We start from the raw sequence: 23826 nt of genomic DNA on the forward strand, positions 1-23826 counted from the left end.
GAATCAGCCGAAGCTGATAACAGGTGCTCTTGACCGCCGCATTCACCTGAGCAGTCAGGTGAAGCGACGAGTCAAGAAGCACCCCCAGACTGCGCACGGAGTCCTTCACAGGGAGCGTGACCCCGTTCAGGACAGGTGGAACCACCGCCATTCCTGGACCAGGAGAACCTATCACTAGTACCTCCGTTTTCTCTGGATTCAGCTTGAGTCGGTTTTCCCTCATCCAGCCCATTACTGACTCTAGACAGGCCACGAGAGGAGAGACGCCATCCCCAGTCACTGCATCAGTCGGAGACATAGAGAAAATGATTTGGGTGTCATCAGCGTACTGATAACCCCGCGCCCCATGTCTCCGGATGATCTCTCCCAGCGGTTTCATGTAAATGTTAAATAGCATGGGAGACAAAATGGCCCCTTGAGGGACCCCGGTTTTAAGGGGCCTCTCGTCGGAGCACACGTCTCCCAGCTGCACCATCTGGGACCTCCCGGAGAGGTAGGAGCGGAACCACTGGAGCGCAGTGCCCCCGATCCCCACCTCTGCCAGGCGTCCCAGAAGGATACCATGGTCTATGGTATCGAAAGCCGCTGAGATGTCCAAAAGCACCAGCAGGGACACGCTTCCCCTGTCGATGCCCAGACGGAGATCATCGACCAAGGCGACCATGGCCGTCTCAACCCCGTAACCCGCCCGGAAGCCAGTTTGAAATGGGTCCAGATAATCCGTTTCATCCAAGACCGCCTGAAGCTGGATAGCAACCGCCCTCTCGATCACCTTTCCCAAAAATGGTAGCAGCGAGACAGGCCGATAATTATTATGTACCAGGGGGTCGAGGGAGGGTTTTTTTAGGATCGGTTTTACAATGGCCAATTTAAGATCCGATGGAAATAGCCCATCCCTCAAAGATGAATTAATTATCCGGCGTAACAATAATGTTACCACCGGTCCCCCCTGGGCCGCTAACCACGAGGGACAGGGATCAAGAGAGCAGGTCGTTTTCCGAACACTTCCAAGGATCTTGTCCACATCCTCGGTACTCACCAACTCAAACTGATCCAGTTTAACATAGTCCACGGAGGCTCTGGACACTTCTACCCCAGGTTCTGCTATAATGTCGGCGTTCAGACTTTCGCTTATACGAGAAGTTTTATCCGCAAAAAAGTCGTTAAACAAGTCGCAGCAGGCCTTAGAAGGATCAAGGATCTGGTTCAGGGTGGGAGGGAGCTGAGTTAGCTCCCTGACCACCCTGAACAACTCTGCCGGACGCGACTCAGCGGACGCAATACGAGCACCATAGAACGAATTCTTTGTTGCTCGTATTGCCTCTCCATAGTCCTTTAACAGTTGGTCTAGGAGAGTCTTGTCGTGTAAGCGAAGGTGTTTGCGCCAACGGTACTCTAGCCGTCGCAGAACTCGCTTCCTTGCCCGGAGATCTTCTGTATACCAGGGCTTACGCTTGGAAGCGGGCCTGAGAGGGCGCTTGGGAGCGATCCTGTGTATAGCCCTAGAAAGACCGGTATTCCAAATACCGGTGAGGGCATCAACAGAGTCGCCGTCATTTCCAACCGTGAGCCCCTCTAAGGCTTCTTGGAACCTCTCAGGTTCCATCAGCCTTCGAGGGTGGACCATCCTAACAGGTCCACCACCCCCGGGGGGGATCTGGGTAGAGGCCTTGAGTTTCACCTCTACCAGGAAATGATCCGTCCATGACAGGGGGGAAACATTAACTATTTCCACCCACGGATTCTCCGCCTCCGAACAGAAGACCAAATCGAGGGCATTACCCGCACAATGCGTAGGACCCTGTATCAGCTGGGACAGGCCCATGGCCGCCATGGTCTCCATGAATTCCCGAGCCGCACCGGATGGAATATAGCTGGCCGTGAGGGAGATGTTGAAGTCACCCAGGACAAGAAGCCTGGGTGTCTCCAACATCAGCTCAGCGATCAGCTGTGTCAGCTCGTTAAGGGAGTCCGCTAATGCACGGGGTGGCCGATACACTAACAGAATCCCTAGACTGTCCCTAGCCTTTAGGGTCAGGTAAATACACTCGATATAGGAGGTCTGTCGGATGTGGTTCCTGGAGAGGGACACGGTGTTCCTATGTACCAAGGCCACTCCCCCCCCCCCGCCCACCTAACCTGCGCTGGTCCTTCACCGAGTACCCAACCGGCAGGGCCTGAGCCCACACAGCGTCCCCTTCAGGCCCCAGCCAGGTCTCGGTAATGCAAGCCAGGTCACACTTAGAGTCCTCCAACAGATCATGGAGAATGTGGGTCTTGTTGTTAAGCGACCTGGCATTGCACAGGAGCAGCGACAGGGTTTGTGGCACGGTTGGAGAGAACCTCAGGTCCTTCAGGTTGGGAGGGGGACAGGAAGGCGAGATAGATATGATGCATCTATCACGCCTTCCCCTGGAACGCAAGTCCCTTCTCCCACCGCCATACCTCCCCCTGCCCCACACAACCTCAATTGGAGCTCCGCCCCCCAAGATGTTATCCCCGGCCCAGGCATCCCCCGCATCCCTATCCTCCCCCCACCCTTCTATGGCTACTGGAGGAGTAGAGGTTAGCCACTACAGGCATCCTCTACTCCCAGGGCCAATCCAAGCCTCCCGCGCCAATAAAATCTGCGCAACTGCGCAGGTACGCAGCAGCGGTGCTCCTTAGTCCGTGGGTGGCACTCCCGGGGCGGTGCGCAGATGCGCACCTCCGACACCCCGGGAGGAGGCCACCCGGCAAAAGGCGCAGTCCTGGCAGCGGCAGCGACGGCGGTGGTCCGGCGTGGAGGCAAAAGGGGGCGTGCCAGGAAGGGCCCGGTGTCCCGGCTTTATCCCCGCCGCTCTCACCTGGCGGGGCTCCTCCCTAGCTTCCCCCCAGATGGTCCTTAAAGGCCCCACGCACCAAAACTGGCCGCCAAACGCCAAGGCCAGTGACTGCAAGGTCCAAAAGGAGTCCCACTGGGGTGCTCCTTAGTCCGTGGGTGGCACTCCTGGGGCGGTGCGCAGATGCGCACCTCCGACACCCCGGGAGGAGGCCACCCGGCAAAAGGCGCAGTCCTGGCAGCGGCAGCGACGGCGGTGGTCCGGCGTGGAGGCAAAAGGGGGCGACAAAAGAGTACCGTTTTAAGTCTCTTTTTAAATGTTTCCAAGGGGGTCATGAGATGGCTCTTGGCAGTAAAGGCATGGAGGTTGTTTTGCCTAAATACTCTTGTATATTTGGTTAATCTGACCCTTGCAGAAGAAACTTGATCTGAGCTTGGGACAGATATTACTAAATCCTTTTTCTCTGAATTCCCACTGGTAGTAGAATGTGTGCTGGTACAGTGGATATGGTTTAGAGAAGAAGTTTTACAAAGGTTAGATTGTTTGACCCATTTGCCAGGGATGATGTTTTCAAGCTCATAGTAGCAGCTTCCCTTATTCCTATCTGTTTATTGAGGCCTAGGGCTAGCCTTTGGTATGTCGTATGAAAAGCCCATCTTTTCTCCTATTGCCTGCTTTTTCAGATAATTTGATCTGTCTTCCCATCGCTTACCTTTTCTTCCCCTCTGAATCAAAGCCTTTAGTTTTTGACACAATGAAAATAATTGATGATACAACTGGATTCCATAATAATTGCAGCATTTTTGTATGAATTACGGGGGGAAGCAAATCGACCTCCAAGGCCTTTGTGAATTGCTGGATGAACAACACAGTACAGTTTCTTCTCTGTGCACTAGTAAAGGAGTCTGTTGCTTGGCAATTAGCTGAAGCTTGAAGCGTAAAATAATAAAACTACTGTCTCTCCCTTTGCAGATCCTGCTGACTGAAGAGTTTGTGGAAAGAATGCTGGAAGACTTAGAAGACCTGAATTCCCCAGAGGAGGTAAATCAGCTTAACTCTAATGCTCACAGGGATGCTTTCTACATTCAGCAACTTGACTTGTTCATGTTGTTGGTATGGCTCGGTTTCCTGGCTCTAAATTCAGGGCATAAGTTTTATTTGCTGTTAGTGTCTAGTCCCTAGAAGTTCCTCATTTGGGGAAGAATAGCTACCCCAGGATTATATGACCACAATAGCTGGATTTGGCAAAGATTGAATCTTCTTCTTCAGAAGAAAATTCATCACTCTAGGCACTCACTATTAGCCACAATCTAGTGAATTTTCTTTAATGTTACTGTCTCTAATGTCCTGCTGAATGTACCATTACCTTACGTGGGGGACCCTTACCTTACGTGGGGGATCCGTTCTGGACCTGGGGTTCTGAGACTCAAGCCCCGGCGCACATGCTCAAGCCCCATTGAATACAGTGGGGCTCGTAATCGTTACGCGCCATTCATTTTATTACAACGCTGTTTCAATGTAAGCTGAATGGTGCGCCGGCGTATGCACGGGTGCACTGTAGATATAAACTCTTAACTATTATGGTTGCATTTTCTGTAACTTTCTCTAAAAACTTTCTGTAACTGTTCCTACTTTGGGCAGTCTTGTATTATGGTAACAGGTTCAATCAACTATATAACTACTCTGTAGGACTACAGTGGGCCTTCGGTATCTGCAGGGGATCCATTCTGGATACCCCCATGAATACCAAAATCCATGATGCTCAAGTCTCATCTTTCCTAATGACGGCACGGCCGCACTACCATTAGGATTAATGGGATCAAAGTCCCACCTCCCTCCCTCTTCCATCCTTCCTCTCTCCCCCTCCTCCTTTCTTCCTCCCTCCCTCCTCCTCAACTGTTCTTCCTTTCTTTTTGTCTTTCCTTCCTTGGCTCCGGGGGCAAAGTCTGGACCCCCATCAGCTGGAAGGAGCTGGAGACGGGGTTTTAGCCTCGGAACCCCAGGCCCAGCACGTGGGATGGAGCCTCCAGGCTTTGTGACCCAGGTCCCAGGCCTGACTCTGGCTCCCTCTGGCCTACTGATGGTGCTTCAACTTGACTTGGAGGGCAGAGGCCCACTAGCTGGAGGGAGCCAGCGCCAGGCCCGGGGCTAGAGGAAGGAAGGAAAAAAGGAGGGAAGGATGGATGGAAGGAAGGAAGATGGAAGGAGGTAATCCAATTTTTCCCAATGTTGGCATGGCTGCATGTGCGCCGCCATTTAGGACGATGTAGGCTTGCCATCTGCAGATGCTCAGATCCATGGATGGCAAATCTGCGGATAAGGAGGGTCCACTGTACAGTACTAATGGTTTCTCATGTGTGTCCCATTAGATTATGCCCCTACTGTTCATCCATGCTGTGCAAAGGTATAATTCTGGTTGTTACAGTTCCTGTTAACTTTAGGCAATCTTTATATAATAGCCTTCAGCACTCCTACTGCCAAAAATCATCTTTTTACTATCACTGTACAATTAATTTATTGCTAACATTGTGTGTTTTCTGAATTAGAAGACATGGATGTTTTAGTAGTAGTTTTCATATTAACTAATAATCTCGGAATTCTTATAATCTCTCAGTTAATTTTAAAGTTTTTTAGCATCCTCTAATCAAAGGTCATTGCCACATATTGCAGCAGGAAATCCCATAAATTAGTTCTGTGTGGTTCAATGAAAAAAGTGTTTTCTTGTCTGTAGCCTGAATCTACAGCCCTTCAGTTTCATGAGGTGGCCCTGAGTTTTAACGTTACACGAGACAGAAAGATCTCACTGTTCACTGTCTCTGCACCATTAATAATTTTATGAATGGTTGTTATGTGTTCTCTTAGCCACCTTTTCCTAAATAATCAGAACACTTTACCTTTTCTCTTAGGGAAGGTGTTCCAATGCCTTGATAGTTTTGATTGCCCAGATATTAAGCTTAAGTGGCCTGTAATTTCTTGGCTTACTCTTGGATCATCTCCTTTAAAAAAAAAAAGGGGGGGGGAAAGAACATTGGCCTGTTACAGACAGGCCAAAATAAAGCTGCTTCGAGTCACTTTGGAGGTATGGTATTTCAGTGATGCATGAGTCCTAAGAGTCCAAAAGCCACACCAAAGCTGCACTCCAGTCCTTAGGACCGGAGCGTGGCTTTGGTGCGGCTTTTGGACTCCTAGGACGCATGCATCATTGAAATACCATACCTCCAAAGTGACTCAAAGCAGCTTTATTTTGGCCTGTCTGTAACAGGCCATTGATGGTGCACGGGCTATCTTCCAGTCCTCAAGTTGACTGTCGATTTCAGTGGAATGAAGTGCAAATAACTTAGTCTAACTCCCACTCAGACTTTAACAAATTAATTTGTTAAATTTTTTATAAGCCAGCAAAAATAATTTGAGAAGGCTTGATGAATAACATGGAATGTAATGCTCAGGTGAGTGGTGAAAACAGGAAAAATACTTGGTTATATCATAATCTTGTCCCATTGACAAAAACCCCTTTATTTGCCTGCTAGTTTGAGATCTTTCCTCTTATCGTCTCTTAATGGTATTGGTATTTGTTTGCTTGTTTGCAGGTTCCAGACTGTAGTATGGTATATTAAATAATAATTTCTTTGTCTTTCAGTTCAAACTTCCAAAGGAATATAGTTGGCCTGAAAAGAAACTGAAAGTCTCCATCTTGCCTGACGCTGTATTTGACAACCCACTCCATTAAAGTCAACTGACACAGGCAAGCAACAACTTAACTTTATGCTGCCCAGTGACTCATGGGATAATTTAGTACAGTGAAAGCTCTTCCTGGAAATGAGAAATGTTGCTGCATAACCACTGCAAGCAGAGGAGGAGTTACCTAACAGTAGTCCAGCCAGAACTGAACTCTTCTGGGTGTACCTGGCTTTCTCCTTTTGCATCTTGGCTGAACTCTGAATACCCTGAATAAGAATGAGTGTGAGAGTGAGACAAAGAGAAGTAATTAACTATGAATAGTAGTTGTAAGAATTCTTGCCCTATTTTAACTGGCTCCAGAACTCCCTGCTGCTTTAGATCAGGATTTATGTGTCTTGTCTGCCTTTTTTTAATCACACATTTTTCAGGTGTAAACACATAATCTACTAATTAGATGTGTTTTCTATAACTTCAAAATTCTTTTGTTATCCAAGCTTCACCATTGTAACTCCCCTTTCTACTGGAAAGGCTATGATCACCACCACCACCCAGGTACACACATGCACATTTAAACTGAAGGCATGATGATCACTTATGAGAGACGAATTTGCAGGGGAATTATAGTCTCATTGGCTCTAGGCACATCAGAATAGTCTCTTGACCTTCCAGCCCAGATAATGCAAGTACCTTGACTGTCATTTTAGATGTTAGGACTGGAATTCTGAAGCCTGATTACATGCTGTTTAAAAGGACATCTCACTTAATGTCCCCAATGAAGAGAGAAAGTACAGAACATACAACTTTGATTCTATTTGGGAATAGTACAGCCCTAAAACAGAAGTTCCTTGGAACCCAAGTATGTGGATATTTACTTGAAAGGAATGAATCCAGTGGGTTTTACTAGCCAGATAGTGTGATTTAGATTGCAGCTTTAAAATTCTCTCTCACTCTGTCTTGAGGCAATAGACCAAAACAACCCAGGCATCTTCAGTGATAAGCTCAACATAAACAACCTCTTGCTTGATGTCTAGTAAAAGGGGCAAGTAAGAGAGCAAATAAGAATTAAAGGGTATTCTCCTTGGATGCAGGAAACTACTGAATTGGTTGGTGGTTTGTTTGACTTATTTTCTATCTAGGTAGAATCACCTCTTTTTGTTAAAATTCCTGATACTGCCTCTTTCTTGCAGCCTTTTTGCCAAACTTCCTTGTTTCAGATTGCAGAGAACTCAATAGGAAGTGGTTCATGAGCTGAGAGATACCTGTTGTCCTGTCTTTAAATCAGCTTAGAAAATTCATCTTTCCACATTGCTGCTTGGAGTCATATTTAGACTTTTTATTTATGTTTGAGGAAGGTCTTGAATTTATTCTAATAGATACTGAGTCAGCCCATTTCACAGTGCCTTGGAAATTATGCGCTATGTAGTTCTGCAAATGGAAGATCAAGATTTACAGCCTAATTTTGTGAAAAGTATACTACATTTCTTACAAATTGTGACATTGTGCTATAGTTGGTTGGACTAACTTCTAAGGACAGGAAAGAAATGGCATCTCCCTAGCTCACCAAAAAATGAAATTGATCACTGCTAAAGCAGAAATCTACATCTTGAAACTAACTTCTGTATAAATATTCATTTGTGAAGGAAGCATATTTATTCTCTTCCCTCCTTGTCCATAAAGACATTCTTCTTCAGCCACATTGACATTCTAAATACCATGTCTTCTTGGCAAATCAAGTTTGATTTTATTTTCTCAAGAAACATTATAAAAGGTGAGGGGAATCATGCAGAAAAAGATTTTTTTCCAGCATTGGTCTTCCAGATCCATAGTTATGAGCAAGATGGCAGGACTTCTGATACCTTTTTTTTTTTAAAATAGGCAAGTTCATTCCAAACTTCACATGTTCTGCTGTCCTTATTTGAAACTTAAAATCTGGATCACATTCTTGTTGATTAAAATAAAAATGTAATCATTTCCATGAAGGTTCTCCATAATTGCCATACATACTTCTATAATGAGCAAACATGTGATGATGCTTTGAATACAGAGATAGATTTTTTGTGGAGGGGGGCATGATATAGCCAATGTGTGTGATGTAAGCTCAGCCTGTGGATCCCATATGGCCCAACCCTTTTTTGTAGCCTCTAGGATACCTAAAAATGTCTGGAAGACCCCCTTCCCCATTTAATTTTTTCATGTAAAAACAAAAATCACTTGAAAATTGTCCAAATCACCACAAGCATACATCCACATGCAGAACTTTTTTGCAAGACAAAAATTGAACAAAAATAAAAGTAAAGCAAAACTGGAAGTTACTTGTGGTTTTACTTTGGCTTTATGTTTGCCATCAGGCTGGCCCATCAGGGGGACAGGTGTGAAAATTCATCCCCAACTCAAAGGAAATGTTTTGTATTGAGTACAGTTCCTGTAAAATCTTTGGAGTCTCACTATTCATGTTATGATCTGGGGATAGCATATAGCTCTATTCTGTTGTATATGGGTCAGAAAGCAAAAAGGCTTGGGGAGTCACTAGCATAGTTGAAAACATTTGTGTAGTTCTTTGTACTGTCAAAAACACAATCCACATGTGTGTGCTGATGTAAACAGAATTGACTAACAAGTAATATCAACAAAGAACACAAGAAGTATTTCTTCATGAGAAAAACATTTTAGAATTCACATGGTATATTATTCAGTTGCTGCTGCTAGATATCTTGTATTTTTTCTCTCACAAAAAGTATCCTAAGTGGCCCGAGCTTTCAAGCAGCAGCTAAGGTGGTATACCTGTGTCTTCACTGTTGTGCTATAGACTGTAACACAGTCATGATAGATGTGCATAGAAGTTTATCATACCAGGAAGTAGATGAAGTTAAGGCTTTTTGCCCCAGATGTCTAAAACCAATGTCTGAGTATTCCATAAGAATGTGAGAGCTCTCTGCTGGATTAAGCCAAAGGCATTTCAAATCTAGCATTCTGTTCCCAGAGTCACAAACTAGATGCAGGACAATAGCACATTTCCACTCATATTCTCCAGGAACTAGTATTCAGGAGGATATTGTATTAGATATTAGAAGGAATGTGTTACCATATTGACCCGTTACGTTTAGTCATGTGAGTACTTAGGAGGAATTTCCAAAACCTGAACTAACTAGTGTAGTGCTGCTCAAAATGATGGTCCCTACACAAGTGTCAGTCCCTGAGTCATTGGCTGCTGGTCCCTGACATGTTTCCGTAAAATAAAGAAACAATTGTACCCAATGGGCACAAATTTAGTGTCAGCTCCTGGCTTGTTGAAAAAAATAATTGCTGGTCCCACACATCAGGTAGCCACAGGGAAATGAGGGGCCTAGTTAGGGTTGCCATAGTGCCGGACCTCGAAACCGGGAAAAATGTAGGACAAAATTTTCAAATGTAGGACACACAAAAAGTGTGTCCTACATTTGAAAATTCTGTCCTACATTTTACTGCGATCGCAGCGGAGGCCAAGCGGCAAGGGAAAGCCTCCACTTAAGGAGGCTTTCCCTCCCCGCCTGGGCCCCGCCACGATCGGAGGCCAGGATCGGGGCCTCGCCTCGTTCCTGGGACCCTCAGGGACCAGGAAGGAGGCGAGGAGGCCGGCGGCGATCGCCCCGATCCTCGCCTCCTTCTTGGCCCCCGCAGGGACCAGGAAGGAGGCGAGGAGGCCGGCGGCGATCGCCCCGGCCTCGCCTCCTTCATGGCCCCCGCGGAGGCCATGAAGGAGGCGAGGAGGCCGGCGGCGATCGCCCCGATCCTCGCCTCCTTCTTGGCCCCCGCAGGGACCAGGAAGGAGGCGAGGAGGCCGGCGGCGATCGCCCCGGCCTCGCCTCCTTCATGGCCCCCGCGGAGGCCATGAAGGAGGCGAGGAGGCCGGCGGCGATCGCCCCGATCCTCGCCTCCTTCTTGGCCCCCGCAGGGACCAGGAAGGAGGCGAGGAGGCCGGCGGCGATCGCCCCGATCCTCGCCTCCTTCTTGGCCCCCGCAGGGACCAGGAAGGAGGCGAGGAGGCCGGCGGCGATCGCCCCGATCCTCGCCTCCTTCTTGGCCCCCGCAGGGACCAGGAAGGAGGCGAGGAGGCCGGCGGCGATCGCCCCGATCCTCGCCTCCTTCTTGGCCCCCGCAGGGACCAGGAAGGAGGCGAGGAGGCCGGCGGCGATCGCCCCGGCCTCGCCTCCTTCTTGGCCCCCGCAGGGACCAGGAAGGAGGCGAGGAGGCCGGCGGCGATCGCCCCGATCCTCGCCTCCTTCTTGGCCCCCGCAGGGACCAGGAAGGAGGCGAGGAGGCCGGCGGCGATCGCCCCGGCCTCGCCTCCTTCTTGGCCCCCGCGGAGGCCAGGAAGGAGGGAGGAGGCTGCAGGGAGGCGGGGAGGTTGGCGCGGCTGCGCCCAAGAGGCGCCGCCTCCCTGCAGCCTCCTCCGCCTCAGGCCTCGCTGCCCTCCTTTTCCGTCCCGACTCCCAGGCCTCAGAAAGGCCTTGGAGCCGCGGCGGCGGCGGAGGTGGCCGCGGTGGGCGGGGCCGTCCCGGTTTGGGCGCCAAACCGGACCGGGACCGGGATGGCACCGCCCAAACCGGGATTGTCCCGCCGGGGGGCGGGATATGGCAACCCTAGGCCTAGTAGCATCTTTAAGCATAGCTGATCTATTTTAGCATGAGCTTTTCTGGATAATTTTGTGGATATTTCATGGATATTTTAGTTCATGCTAAAACAGACCAAAGTATTTTTAAAGATACTGTTAAAGTCCTCCCCCTCTGCCTTTTCTCCTTTTCATGTGGTAACAGACTAACATGGCTTTTTTTTTAAGGGTATCTAAAGTTCATCTTGGAAATCTTGTACTTCATGGTACAACATGCTAACCTGGAATTTTAAAACCCTAGTGGGTTCAGAAAGGGTCTATGAATTAGAATCAATGTTTTGTCCTGCATGCACATTCCTTTGGAGGGGAAAACATGGCCTACATTCCCTATTTATTTAAAGTTAAAATAACATGTTTCATATTACTTGAGAAAACCATTCAGCATTCATATCTCCCTGGAACTATCCACAAATTACTGCCATGGTAAATCAAAGGTAACTTGCTAGATGTATATTTGTTTAATCAGTAACAGTTTATGGCAGTTACTGCTGAAAGTTCTTGTCAGCTCTCTAGAGGGCTTAATGGAATTGGGCTTGGCCTGTGCAACTTTACTGTAGATGAGTCAATTTTCATGGGCAAACATACTATGTATGGCCAATCATGCTGACCATTTCCCCCACCCCAGCAAGATGAGACAGGAAGGGTTCGCCTTGCACTCTTGCTCTCTGCTTGTTAGTGAAATAGTTTACAGGAAATTGGAGCTGTGGCTGCTTTTCAGTTGGTTTGCACCTGCTGCTTAATCCCTGAAGCACCTGGAGTTGTAAACACCCTTTCTGGGTTGCTGCAACAATTATTAACTTTCTGTGCAGCTGTGGTGCCAGCCATTTGCCAGAATAGTACTAGCCTAGCCATTAGACCAAATGATAACAAAAGGACCATTCCAAAGGTTTTGCTGTCTAAATGTGAAGACAAGGCTAGGTACAACAAACAGTAGGAGAAAAAATTCTGCTCAAGTTCAGTGCATGCTATAGTAAGAGAACGGGCACTTGATTGTGCTGTAAATGTCTATGTCAACCTGATGTTCTGCTCAGGAGCTGAAACCCATAAACATAGAGATTTTAATAATAGAAAGATTAACTCCCTCATGTCTTTCTGTCCATAGTACAGTGAGCCCTTGGTATCCACTGTGGTTTGGTTCCAAGACTCCTCCATGATTACCATAATCCGTGCATACTCAAGTCCCATGAAATACAGTGGCATAGTAAAATGATGTCCCTTATATGAAATGACAAAATCCAAGTTTGCTTTATGGAATACATATATTTTAAAAATATTTTCAAATCATTAATGCTGAATCCATGGATAAAGAATCCGTGCATACAGAGGGCCGACTGCACTAATATTCGTAGACTCTTTACAAAAACAGGGACCACTCCATTCTTCCAAGTTTGGTTCACCACACTGCTCCCACAGGAGTTGGATTCTGTTAGAGGACTGAGGATTCAGTTGGAGGACAAAGAACAAATTTTGTCAGTTTGAAGCAAAAAGGGGTCTCCATAGTCATAATTAGCTAGATATTGGTAATAATCACAAAACATCCTCTGTGTCCTGTAGTTTTTCAGCTTTGAAATAAACAGTTGTGTTACTTTTAAGAATAGTAAAGGATCATAAAGTTCTTCACTTACTTAAATGTAACAACAAGCAGTTCTGTAAATATAACCCCTGTCCCAAAAGGTGGACAGCCCAACAAAAACAGTGGAAAGGGGCTAAATTGGCAGAAAGTCAGTGTTCCTGGCCAAGGCAGTTATGTGCCTCTGGAGAACAGCAACGATGGAGTTTAGTCCCCAAGGGGGCAAAAAGAAAACGTGGTGGCCCCCGTTTTTATGCACATCTTCACACCTGGGATACCATGCTTGCCCCATGTATTTCTTCCTGATGTGTAGAGCGGAATTTGGCCTCTCTTAGGGCAGCCAGATTGGATCTGGGATTGTACACCTGTAATTTTAATCCTTTGCAAGTATTGAAGTAGGATGGAGTGTTGTGAAGTTCTGTAAAGTGAGATGAAGGCACCTGTCCTCTCTCACCTTTCACACCTCACTTTTGGCTGCTGCAGTCCCTTCTCAACATGGATGTTGTCTCTCCAGTAGAAAGAGTGCAGAGGAGCACCCAGCTCTATTTTTCTTACTGGTTTCTACACCCTATTCCTCTGCCTCTGCCAACACAGTAGCCACGTTGAGGAGGGATAGCTGCAGCTGCAAGTTGGCACTGGAAAATGAAGGAGGGTAGCTACCTATGTCCCTTTTGACAGAGCTTCATAATACCTTGTCCTGCCCAAAGATCTTTTAAAGATTAAAGTTAGAGGAGTCCCATCCTGCATCCAGCCTGGCAACCCTACACTCTCCATTAAGTCCAGTAGTGATAGATCAGAAATGTATGCAGACTGTTAGCTTTTGAAGCTTGTTTTGTATTGTAGTCCAAGGCCAATTTGCTGAGCTTGAACTTTACGGCACGTATATGGCAAATGAAAGCATGGCTTTGACATCTGAGTAGGTGCCAGCAGTGCTGTAATTCTTGTCCCTTCATCCCATCACACTTCATTTTTCCAGCAGTAGGAGGAAAGCCATGAACTGCTTTGTTGGGGAATCATTTACACATGATCTATATACATAAAAGCAAAGGAAGGAAGGTTTAAGGAGTAAACGTATTTGCAGAAGTGTTTTAATGGCTTAAAGCAAAATATGTGTTAATGTTTAATGTTGCTCCCTAGCACTACCACCATGGCAATTTATAGTGAAATGTTTCATATTCATATTTTGGCAGTACTGTGTTACTAGATGGTTTCCTTTTCCATCTCTATTCTGTTTTTTTCAAATCCTCCTTTGCTGGGCATTCAAAACATCAAAAAGAAAATGAGCATGTAGCTGATGTGAGTTTTAAAAGGATCTGTAGGCTGACCTGCCTCTCAGGCAATTAACCTATGGGCATTAGGCACTTTGCTGCTTTTTCATTTCATATACGTTCTTTTTCTTTTTCTTTTTTCCCCTTCTCAAATGGCTTACAGAGCATAAAGTCATAATAAGTGGTACATTAGCTTTGTAGTATCATTCCAAGGCTGTCATAAAGGTGTGCCTTTCCTCCTTTAAGCCAGTCAGCTAATAAGGTGGTTTGGTTAGTATGGGGGGGGGGGGGCGCTGAGGAGCTCTCTCCATTTACCTGCTTTTAGATTCACACTGCTGAAATGTGAATCTCAGAGAGCAGATAAATGCTGGTGTGTGGGGCAAATGCTTAAAAAGCTCCATCAAATTCATTTTAATTTCAGAAAGCTAATTTGTTTAAAAGCTCAAACAAGAATTTTGTTGCCAGCTGGCTGTTCTGGTTTTACAAACACTTCTCTCTTTCTCTCCTTCTCGGCTCTCCACCCACCTCTGTCTGATGTTTCACTTGTTTCCAAGCGAGGGTGGAAATCAACATGGCTACTCTTGTTTTCTTCCCTGTGGTCCTGATAGCAAAAGTCTGCATTCATCACAGGTCTTCTACATAATGGACAGAGGGGATAATGACTGTGTATGAGCCCTGTTCATACTGTATGTTATAATAGTGTGAGCCCTGCAGAATGCAAAGATGGCCACAGCTCAGCCCTGGTTAATATTCTGGGGAAACACAGGAGTGTCACAAGGCTGAGTGGCTCAGGTTTAAGCTGAATATCCCTTTCACCAGTTTCCCTTTCACTAGCTTCCCTTTCAATGACACTGAACAGAATCTCAATTCCAAATAAAAATCTACCTTAGGGAAAGCGAAACCTATTAAAGTGATAAAACCAGTGAGTTAATTCAAAAGATCCTGTGCTCTGATTGCTGATGAACTACACAGTCTGAGGCCTGGCTCTCCTGGAGCTGCAATTTACAATTTAATAGTGTAAAAATGTTGTTGTGGAAGGGGTGGGAGGACACCAAAAAGCTAGGAACTTCATGACTTTTCTCCTGTTTGTAGGATTCCTCCATTTAGTGGACCCTTGGAAGATATTTTAAAAGCATAGAACTGATGTTCAGTTCTAGTAGATCTGAATGTCATTGCCCCTGAAAAAGTCAAATGTGATTTTTAAAGGAATAAATGGAAATAGTGTCACACTCCACATGGAAGAAGCATCACTTTTCTTCCTGGAAACTGTTTAATCTACAACCAAACATGAATTTGCTATTGAAGAAGAGGTGTAGGTTTGCTTCCTTTACTTTTTTTAAAGGGGTTGAATGCTTGTGGATTTTTCCTGTACTTCTATATTTTGGATGGTTTTAGGGATAGAAAATGTTGAAAATTATTGTTTTGTTTTGGACCTGCTCAGTCTTTAATAATGACTGCTGACGCTCCTTTGACAAGCTTCAGCTGAGATGAACCTTTTTGTAGTTCATCTGTGTGTAAGTGTGTGTGTGTGTTTTTCTACAAAAATGGCAAGGACACTGCAGAAGGTGTCTCGAAATGGTTTGCCGTTCCTGCAGTGAGATTTTCAGTACTTTGTAGTATACCTTTTTTCTACCAAAAAACAATGGAAACCTAAACTAGCAGAGGTTTTTAAAATATTTTATATTAGTTTCTAATGTATATTCTTACAATATCACAGTGCTGGTGTGCTCACCTGCACAAAATTGCTTTTTGTAATATTTTTGTGAATCACGAAGCTTTGTTTCTCTCCTGTGTATTCAAAGTACATTAAACTTGTTTGCATACTTGTGTCTTGTGTGTGCATTTATTAAGTGATTGCAGAGCTGATAAATTAGGCTTTATTCTCTCTTTCATGTTTAACTTTCCTGGTCCAGCCATTCTTTGAAATCTATATCCAGGTCTGAGGACCATTTGTGTGCACTCAGAAGATGAGCATAGGCCTCAGCATTTTCTTATCAACAGCCCTCTAATGTGGTTTGTGTCCTTTTCCACAGTGTGGTTTGCCTCAGGAAAAGACTTGCGCTTAGTATCCCTTTTATGAAGTACTAGGTGCTCACCCCTCTTCATCACTTTAATCATACCATGGTTTGATGTTATATGTTGCTATTTGCATGCTTGTTATGTTTGGATAGGTGTGGATACACAATCCAGTAGGTGGGATCTTATTCTCTGATCTAAGGTTCATGTTACACTTTAACAAAAAAACAACAACAACCATCCATGACTTTTGCCCATCTTGTAGAGCAGTGGTGTCATGGGAGGGGGGTTGTAGACCATACTGGATGACACTCAGAAGAGAGGTGACACCTGGTTGGGCCCTCTTCCCCCTTCAGTGCATCGAGGGATACATGCAGGCCCTTCCCAGCTTCTCTGACCCAGGCTTTCTCCCAGGAGAGAAAGCCCAGGGACAGGGGAGCAGGAGGGATTCACATAGACCCGTCCTGCATCGGGTAACACCATACTTAATGACAGCACTGTTGTAGAAGTAGGTTCAGGTGGGTTCAGAGGATGGAGAATGTCCCTGTCTGGCAGAGCTTGGGGTCTCCCACTTTGAAAGAGGTCCTAGTACACCTGAAAAGGACCTCCCTGGACCTGAAAGGGGGGGGGGGGATGAACCCATTGCTCATCTCCCCTTTTAAAACTAGGTGCTTAAGCATGTGGTTGTTTGGCCACATGTAGATGTTCTTAGAGAAAACAGATTACAGGTATCCATTTTACTCTAGTTTCAGACCAGAATATGGTACCTGGAACAGCTCTAGCTGACTAGGCTAACTTCTGGATTGCTCACAAGCTTTTTGATACCAGTAACCATCATATTCTACTGAACCAATTTAGAGTGGGAGGCAGTATGTTGTACTGGTTCTCCTCCTATCTATAGTTCTAAACTGACATGAGGGGACTCCTGTTCAGTTTCAGGGCTATAAGATGTAGGATGCGGGAAGATTCTATCCAGTTCCCTGTACTGCTTCATATTTATATGAAACCATTGAATAAGGTCATTATAAAGTTTGGAAGTAGGAGCCATTGATATCCTAACCATACTCAGCTTGATCTCTCCTTCTAACTGGAATCAGATGGGCTGTTCAATTGCTAGACTAGTGCCTGGATACTGTAATGGATTGGAAGATGGTCAGTAAACTGAAGCTGAAACATAGTAAAATAGACATTCTGTGGAACGATAATTCCCAGCTCCATACATTGTATACAGGGTTTGGTCTGGATGAGATTGCATTCCCTGCAAGAGCAAATGCATCATTGGGGAGTATTTCTGAATCCTTCTATTGTTACTGTAGGTCCCAAATAGACTATCTGACTCAAGAGTGCCTGTGGCCAGGTTTGACTGGTCCAGCAACTACAGTCTGTCATGGACAAGGGATAAACTAGATGCAATAGTTCATGCAATTATAACTTCCTGATTAGGCTGCCATGCACTCTATAGAAAGCCAGTGTGGTGTAATGGTCTGGGTGTTGGATTGGGAGACTAGGGTTTGAATCCCCACTTGGCCATGGAAAGTCATTGGGCAAGTCACGCTCTTGTAGCCTCAGAGGAAGGTGATGGATAATCTTGCCAAGAAAACCTCTTTATAGAGTTGCCATAAGTCAGAAACTACTTTAAGGCACACAATAACAACAATATGCTCTATGCAAGGCTGCCCTTAAAGATGACTTGGAAGCCTCAGCTAGTACAATGCACAGCAGCTGCCTTACTGACAGGAATGTCTTGTAATTGTGTGACATAGGTTTTGCAGGAATTTTACTGGCTGCCAATATACTTCCAATCTGAGTTCAAAATGCTCATAATTACTTTTAAAGTTCTAAATGGCCTGGGACCTTGAAGGAGCATTTCTTCCTATATAAATATGCCTGGACTTGGGGAAGCCATTTCCATGGCATACTAGTGGGTACTATAGATGCTGGGAAGATATAATAATAAATAATAATTTGTTTTATTTATATACCGCTATTCCAAAGATCATAGTGGTGAACAGCAAGTAAGCTAATTTGCCCCCAACAGTCTGGGTACTCATTTTAGCGACCTCGGAAGGATGCAAGCCTGAGTCGAGCTTGGGCCCTTTTGCTGGTCTTGAACTCGCAACCTTGTGGTTTTGAGTGAATGGCTGCAGTACAGGCATTTAACCACTGCGCCACCAGGGCTCCATATAGGAAAGGGTCCATTTGCTATTGTGCCCCAGATTGTTCAGTGCCCTCCCTTTGAAGGTCCAATTCTCACCAGTGCGGACTTCATTTTGCTACCAAGTTAAAATGTTAATTTTTTTAAAATCAAAGCCATAAGAGGATAGCAAAGGCAAACCCCCCTCTGAACAAATCTTACCAAGAAAACCCAATAGGTCCACCTTAGGGTCACTATAAGTCAGTAATGACTTGAAGACCCACAACAACAGCAACAACAACCAGGCACCAGATCCTATCTGTTCTTGAAAGCTAAGAAGGGTCAGCCCTGGTTAATACTTGGATGGGAGATTACCAATCAATACCAAATGTGTAGGCTATACTTCAAACCACCTCAGAGTATTCCTTGCCTAAGAAAACTCTGTTAAATTCATTGGGGTATTATATGTCAAGAGGGGACTTGAAATCACATAAACACACACACCAAACTTAGAGGCTTGAATCTGCTCATTGAAATATGATCCCAAGTTCTCTCCCTGCTCTAGATAAAGCCTAACTCCCATGAATGGGATTTCTTTCTCAAAATCACAGAAAGCCTTTAACCCGGGGCACAACTAACTGTATTTTCTTACATAATTACACTAGGGCTGCTTCCACACTGCAGAATTAATGCAGTTTGACACCACTTTAATTGCCATGGCTCAAAGCTATGGAATCCTGGGATATGTAATTTGTTGTGGCACCAGAGCTTGCTGACAGAAGGCTAAATATATCAAACTACAAATCCCATAATTGCATAGCATTGAACCATGGAAGTTAAAGGGGTGTCAAGCTGTACAATTCAGAAGCAGCCTAGATCAGTCTTTCCCCCACTAGTGCTCTCCAGATGTTTTGGCCTACTTGTGCTGGCAAGGAGCGACCAGAATTGTAGTCCAAAACATTTGAAGAGAGCCCCTGTTCAGCAGGGAAACTGATACCTAAACAATGAAAGTAAGTGAAATAGGTGTGTGCAGGAACTGATTCCCAGGGTTCAGATAAAATTGAAATGTATAATTTCACTATCCCACAGTAAATTGATCATGAAGGTAGCACGTCAACCGTATTGTGCCAAAGTAATTTAAAGACCTGCATATTATTATTATTATTATTATTATTATTATTATTATTATTATTATTTTGCAGCTACATTGAGCAAGGAAAGTGCACAAAAGGAGTTTCTACGTGTGATGAGAGGTTAGACCTTCCTTGACACACAAGATAATAGGTGCATACAGATTGGGGTGTACAGGGAAGGACAAAATAACAGCATGAATGGGGGCAGTGATTTACTCGGCCATTTAAAAAGAGTTCTGTGCTTGATACCCTCGGGCACTGTGCATCTGGCCTATGGCACACAGTTAATATTTCAACTGCTTTGAGGTTGGGCTGAATGCTAAACATCCACTGAGTCTGGAGGAGGCCTGAGGCAGTTTCTTGGGACTAGCAGTGTTCAGTTTTGCTCTTGCAGACCAGCCAACTCTTAATACTTTTGGTTGAGCCTGGGAAAGTTATATTTTGTTGAACTACAACTCCCAGAATTGCCTAGTTAGCAGAAGAGTAACATTTCCACATTCTGGGCAGCAGCAAGCCAGTATTGGAGATAGCATGGCTTCCTTGACATTTTCATCTTTTCTATAATTCCAGGTTGAATTCTAGTCCTTGACTCATGTAAAGTTCCCAACAGCATTTATATTGCTCCTGGTGCTTTTAAATCTTAAGATCCAAGACACACTGCAGAAATAATCCAGTTTGAGATGGCTTTAACTGCCCTCGCTCAGTGCTAGGGAATTCTGGAAACTGTAGTTTTGTGAGACATTTAGCCTTCTCTATCTAGTGCCACAATAAACTACAATTCCCAGGATTCCCTAGCACAGAAGCAGGGCAGTTACAGCAGTCTGAAACATTTATGCAGTGTATTTTGGATCTAAATAGCATGAGCTGAACTGTTAGGTGTGCCTTTTCCTGCAACAAGGTTAACTTTGTATAATATGAAACTAGAAAAGACAGTACATTTAGCATACTTCCCGATTCTAGCAGTAATGGAAGCACCAAACCATTTTTTTTAATACACTATATTACAAGGCTTAAAACTACTGCCACAGTAGTTACTTGATGTTGCTAGCTTATCTTGTCCTACAGAGAGTGCCAGATCTTCGGAATACAAAACAGCACTTGCATTTTCACTGTGAATTTGTATTGTGGCAAGCATGCTGTGCAGACAGAAATATCATAATACCAGATCTCTGAAATGCATTGGCATAATCTTCTGCATGAGGTATGGGAAATCAAGGGAGGGACATCTGTATTGCATAAGAAATTACCCCAAAATATATACGAGCATTCTCTTTTTGAAGAGTGTATCCTTTCAGTACCAGCACTGGTATTCTTTGCAGAGTTGGCTGTTCTGTAATTGTCACAAACCAAGGTATACTTTATCGTCTTGGCATATATTATGCCATCTCTTCCAAAGGTAGGTGAGTACCAAACCTAGTCAATGTGTCAAATTCCCCCTCCTTTTTCTCCCCCTGGTTACTGTACTCTGCAAAGGTAGAACTAGGTTGGTTTTTGGACCCGCAGCACTATTTTTATGGTACGGAACTCAACTTTGCTGAGCAGATCATTTTCAATTTTACTTATTTTGTAAGCACATTTTTTTTTTTACAAATCAATGAAAATACAGAATACATTGTATTAAAGCAACTATCTGAAACAGGTAAGAAGCTGACTAATTGAAACCAGTGGCAAAATAATGGATTGATTAATTTAAAAACTGGATAAATAAAAAAACTAGAGACAATTAGTATGTCAAACAAAAGGGAAAATATGTCAGATCCTATCATGTGAACACATACATGCCTATAACATCTAACAGATCTGCCCCTTTCACTAAAACTTGAGATACATTAGAACATGCAAGATTACACATAATACTATCAAAAGAAAATGAATAAGATGCATATCTACCAAGCCTGAGGTATAAAGGTTCTACTGATAAAAAGTTGAAGGTGGGGTATATAGTAAGATGGTCACATTTGCTGATGTTAATAAATTATTTAGGATCATGGGAGCAAAAGGAGCTCTACAAACTGGGAGAATAATCTTCAAAATGGTAAGTGAAAATTTAATTAAAACAAGTATAGCCTCAGAAGACAATGGCACAACGCCTCTGAACAAATCTTGTCAAGAAAACCTCATTATAGGTCTCCTTCGGGTTGCCATAAGTTGGAAATGACTTGAAGACACACAGCAACAACATCAACAACAGCAGTGATGCATATTGGAACAAAAAAAATCACAACTTCATGCATAAAACTGATGATATGTGAGCTGAAAGCAACTGACCAAAGAATCTAGGGGTCATGGCTGATGTTTCTTTGAAAAAAAAAATCACCCCATGTGTGGTAACAAAACAAAGGCAAATTCTAAGGTAGACATTATTAGAAAAGGAATTAGAAATAACACTGCTAATAACAGAGGAGCCTTGGTGGCACAGTGGTTAAATGCCGGTAGTTCAGCCACAACGTGAGTTCAGTCCTAGGGCTGCAAGGTCAGCCTTCCATCCTTTCGTAGGTCAGTAAAACGAGTACCCAGCTTGTTGGGGGCAATTGGCTTACAGATTGTAAACCACCTAGAGAGTGCTGAGTTCACTATTAAGCGGTATACAAATGTAAATGATATTGCTATTGCTATATCATACTGTCCTTTTACAACAATAAAAGATTTCACCACAACCAGAATACTGTGTGCAGTTCTAGTCCCCGCATTTAAAAGCGATATTATAAAGGTGAAAAACGTGATGGAACAAGCAGCCAAAAATAATCAAAGGATTGGAGCAACTTGTCTGTAAGGACAAATTGCAATGTTAAAGGCTCTTTATCATATGAAAAGGCAAGTAATGGGACACATGATAGAAATGTACAAATTAATGCATCTCATATCATCCTAGAACCCACTGAATGATAAAAGATTCAGGACAGATATATAGAGAGAGCATAGTTAATCAGATTTTAGTTAAATGTTGGGAATTCACTTCCACAAGATGTAGTGATTGTTGCGTACTGAGATGGCTTTGAAAAGGGAGTGGATAAATTTATGGAGGACAGGCCCATAAATGTTTCTGAACCAAAATGGCTATACATGTCACCTCCAATATCAGAGGCAGCATGCTTCTGTGTATTGGGGTGGGTGGGATTTTGGGATATGGGAATGTATGTTTTAATGTGATAAGCCACCCCAGTTGTGTTACACAGAGGGGTGGGATGATGATGATGATGATGATGATGATGATAGTTGTTGTTGTTGTTGTTGCTGGAGACTTCAAGATGGAGACTGCATCCATGTTTTGCTAGTGGCCTTCTCAGACAACTGGTTGGCCGCTTGTTCACATTATTGGATTAGATATTTCTCAGTCTATTCCAGCATGGCTTTTCTTACATTCCTATATCAGCCCAAATGCTGAAGAATTTGAAAAATTATGTAGGGTTCTAAAAGAATTCCTAAAACTAAATAGAAAAATATAGCTTATGTAGAAGTAAAGGTTTGGGAAGAATACAGAGCTCTTCCTGTTCTGAGCAAAAAGCAACAAAAGATGGGCTTTTCTCTTTATGGGAGAGGCCCCACAATTTCTAACTAAAACCAACAGAAAATCCATCGAGACCCCCCCCCCCAAAAAATGGGGGGAGAGTATAGGGTTGCCATTCATCAGGACCTCCAAACCGGGACAAATGTAGGACAAAATGTTCAAATGTAGGACACATTTTTTTTGTGTCCTACATTTGAATAGGAGCCTTCGAGGCTTTCCCTCTGGGCCTGGGCCCCGCCCTCGGCGGGGGCGGAGCCCAGGCAGGAGGGACTCATCCCCTTCAGGGAGGCTTTCCCTATGGGCCTGGGCCCCGCCCTCAGTGGGGGCGGAGCCCAAGCGGAGAGGGATTCCTCCCCTTCAGGGAGGCTTTCCCTGCAGGCCTGGGCCCCGCCCTCAGCGGGGGCGGAGCCCAAGCAGAGAAGGCCTCCTCCCTTTCAGGGAGGCTTTCCCTGTGGGCCTGGGCCCCGCCCTCATCAGGGGCGGAGCCCAAGCGGAGAGGGACTACTCCCTTTCAGGGAGGCTTTCCCTCTGGGCCTGGGCCCCGCCCTCGGCGGGGGCGGAGCCCAAGCGGAGAGGGACTCCTCCCCTTCAGGGAGGCTTTCCCTGCAGGCCTGGGCCCCGCCCTCGGCAGGGGCGGAACCCAGGCAGAGAGGGATTCCTCCCCTTCAGGAAGGCTTTCCCTCTGGGCCTGGGCCCCGCCCTCGGCGGGGGCGGAGCCCAAGCGGAGAGGGACTCCTCCCCATCAGGGAGGCTTTCCCTGCAGGCCTGGGCCCCGCCCTCGGCGGGGGCGGAACCCAGGCAGAGAGGGATTCCTCCCCTTCAGGGAGGCTTTCCCTCTGGGCCTGGGTCCCGCCCTCGGCGGGGGCGGAGCCCAAGCGGAGAGGGACTCCTCCCCATCAGGGAGGCTTTCCCTGCAGGCCTGGGCCCCGCCCTCGGCGGGGGCGGAACCCAGGCAGAGAGGGATTCCTCCCCTTCAGGGAGGCTTTCCCTCTGGGCCTGGGCCCCGCCCTCGGCGGGGGCGGAGCCCAAGCGGAGAGGGACTCCTCCCC

The 23826-nt window shown here is 45.4% G+C and overlaps 1 protein-coding gene across 2 annotated transcripts in view; it reads left to right on the top strand.

Moving 5' to 3' along the window:
- Positions 1–15813, top strand: part of SUFU (SUFU negative regulator of hedgehog signaling) — a 96552-nt gene extending 80739 nt beyond the window's left edge. For both annotated transcript variants that reach the window (XM_089509755.1, XM_089509756.1), the window contains exons 11-13: positions 3795–3863; positions 6460–9841; positions 11124–15813. In XM_089509755.1, coding sequence (XP_089365881.1) covers positions 3795–3863; positions 6460–6549 — 159 coding nt within the window. In that variant the 3' untranslated portion in view covers positions 6550–9841; positions 11124–15813. The remainder of the gene's footprint in view (positions 1–3794; positions 3864–6459; positions 9842–11123) is intronic.
- Positions 15814–23826: the final 8013 nt, after the last annotated feature.

The sequence above is a fragment of the Sceloporus occidentalis genome, unplaced genomic scaffold, assembly GCF_023333645.1.
Source record: "Sceloporus occidentalis isolate IW3139 unplaced genomic scaffold, rSceOcc1.0.p SCAF_2, whole genome shotgun sequence".
Taxonomy (NCBI): Eukaryota; Metazoa; Chordata; class Lepidosauria; order Squamata; family Phrynosomatidae; genus Sceloporus; species Sceloporus occidentalis.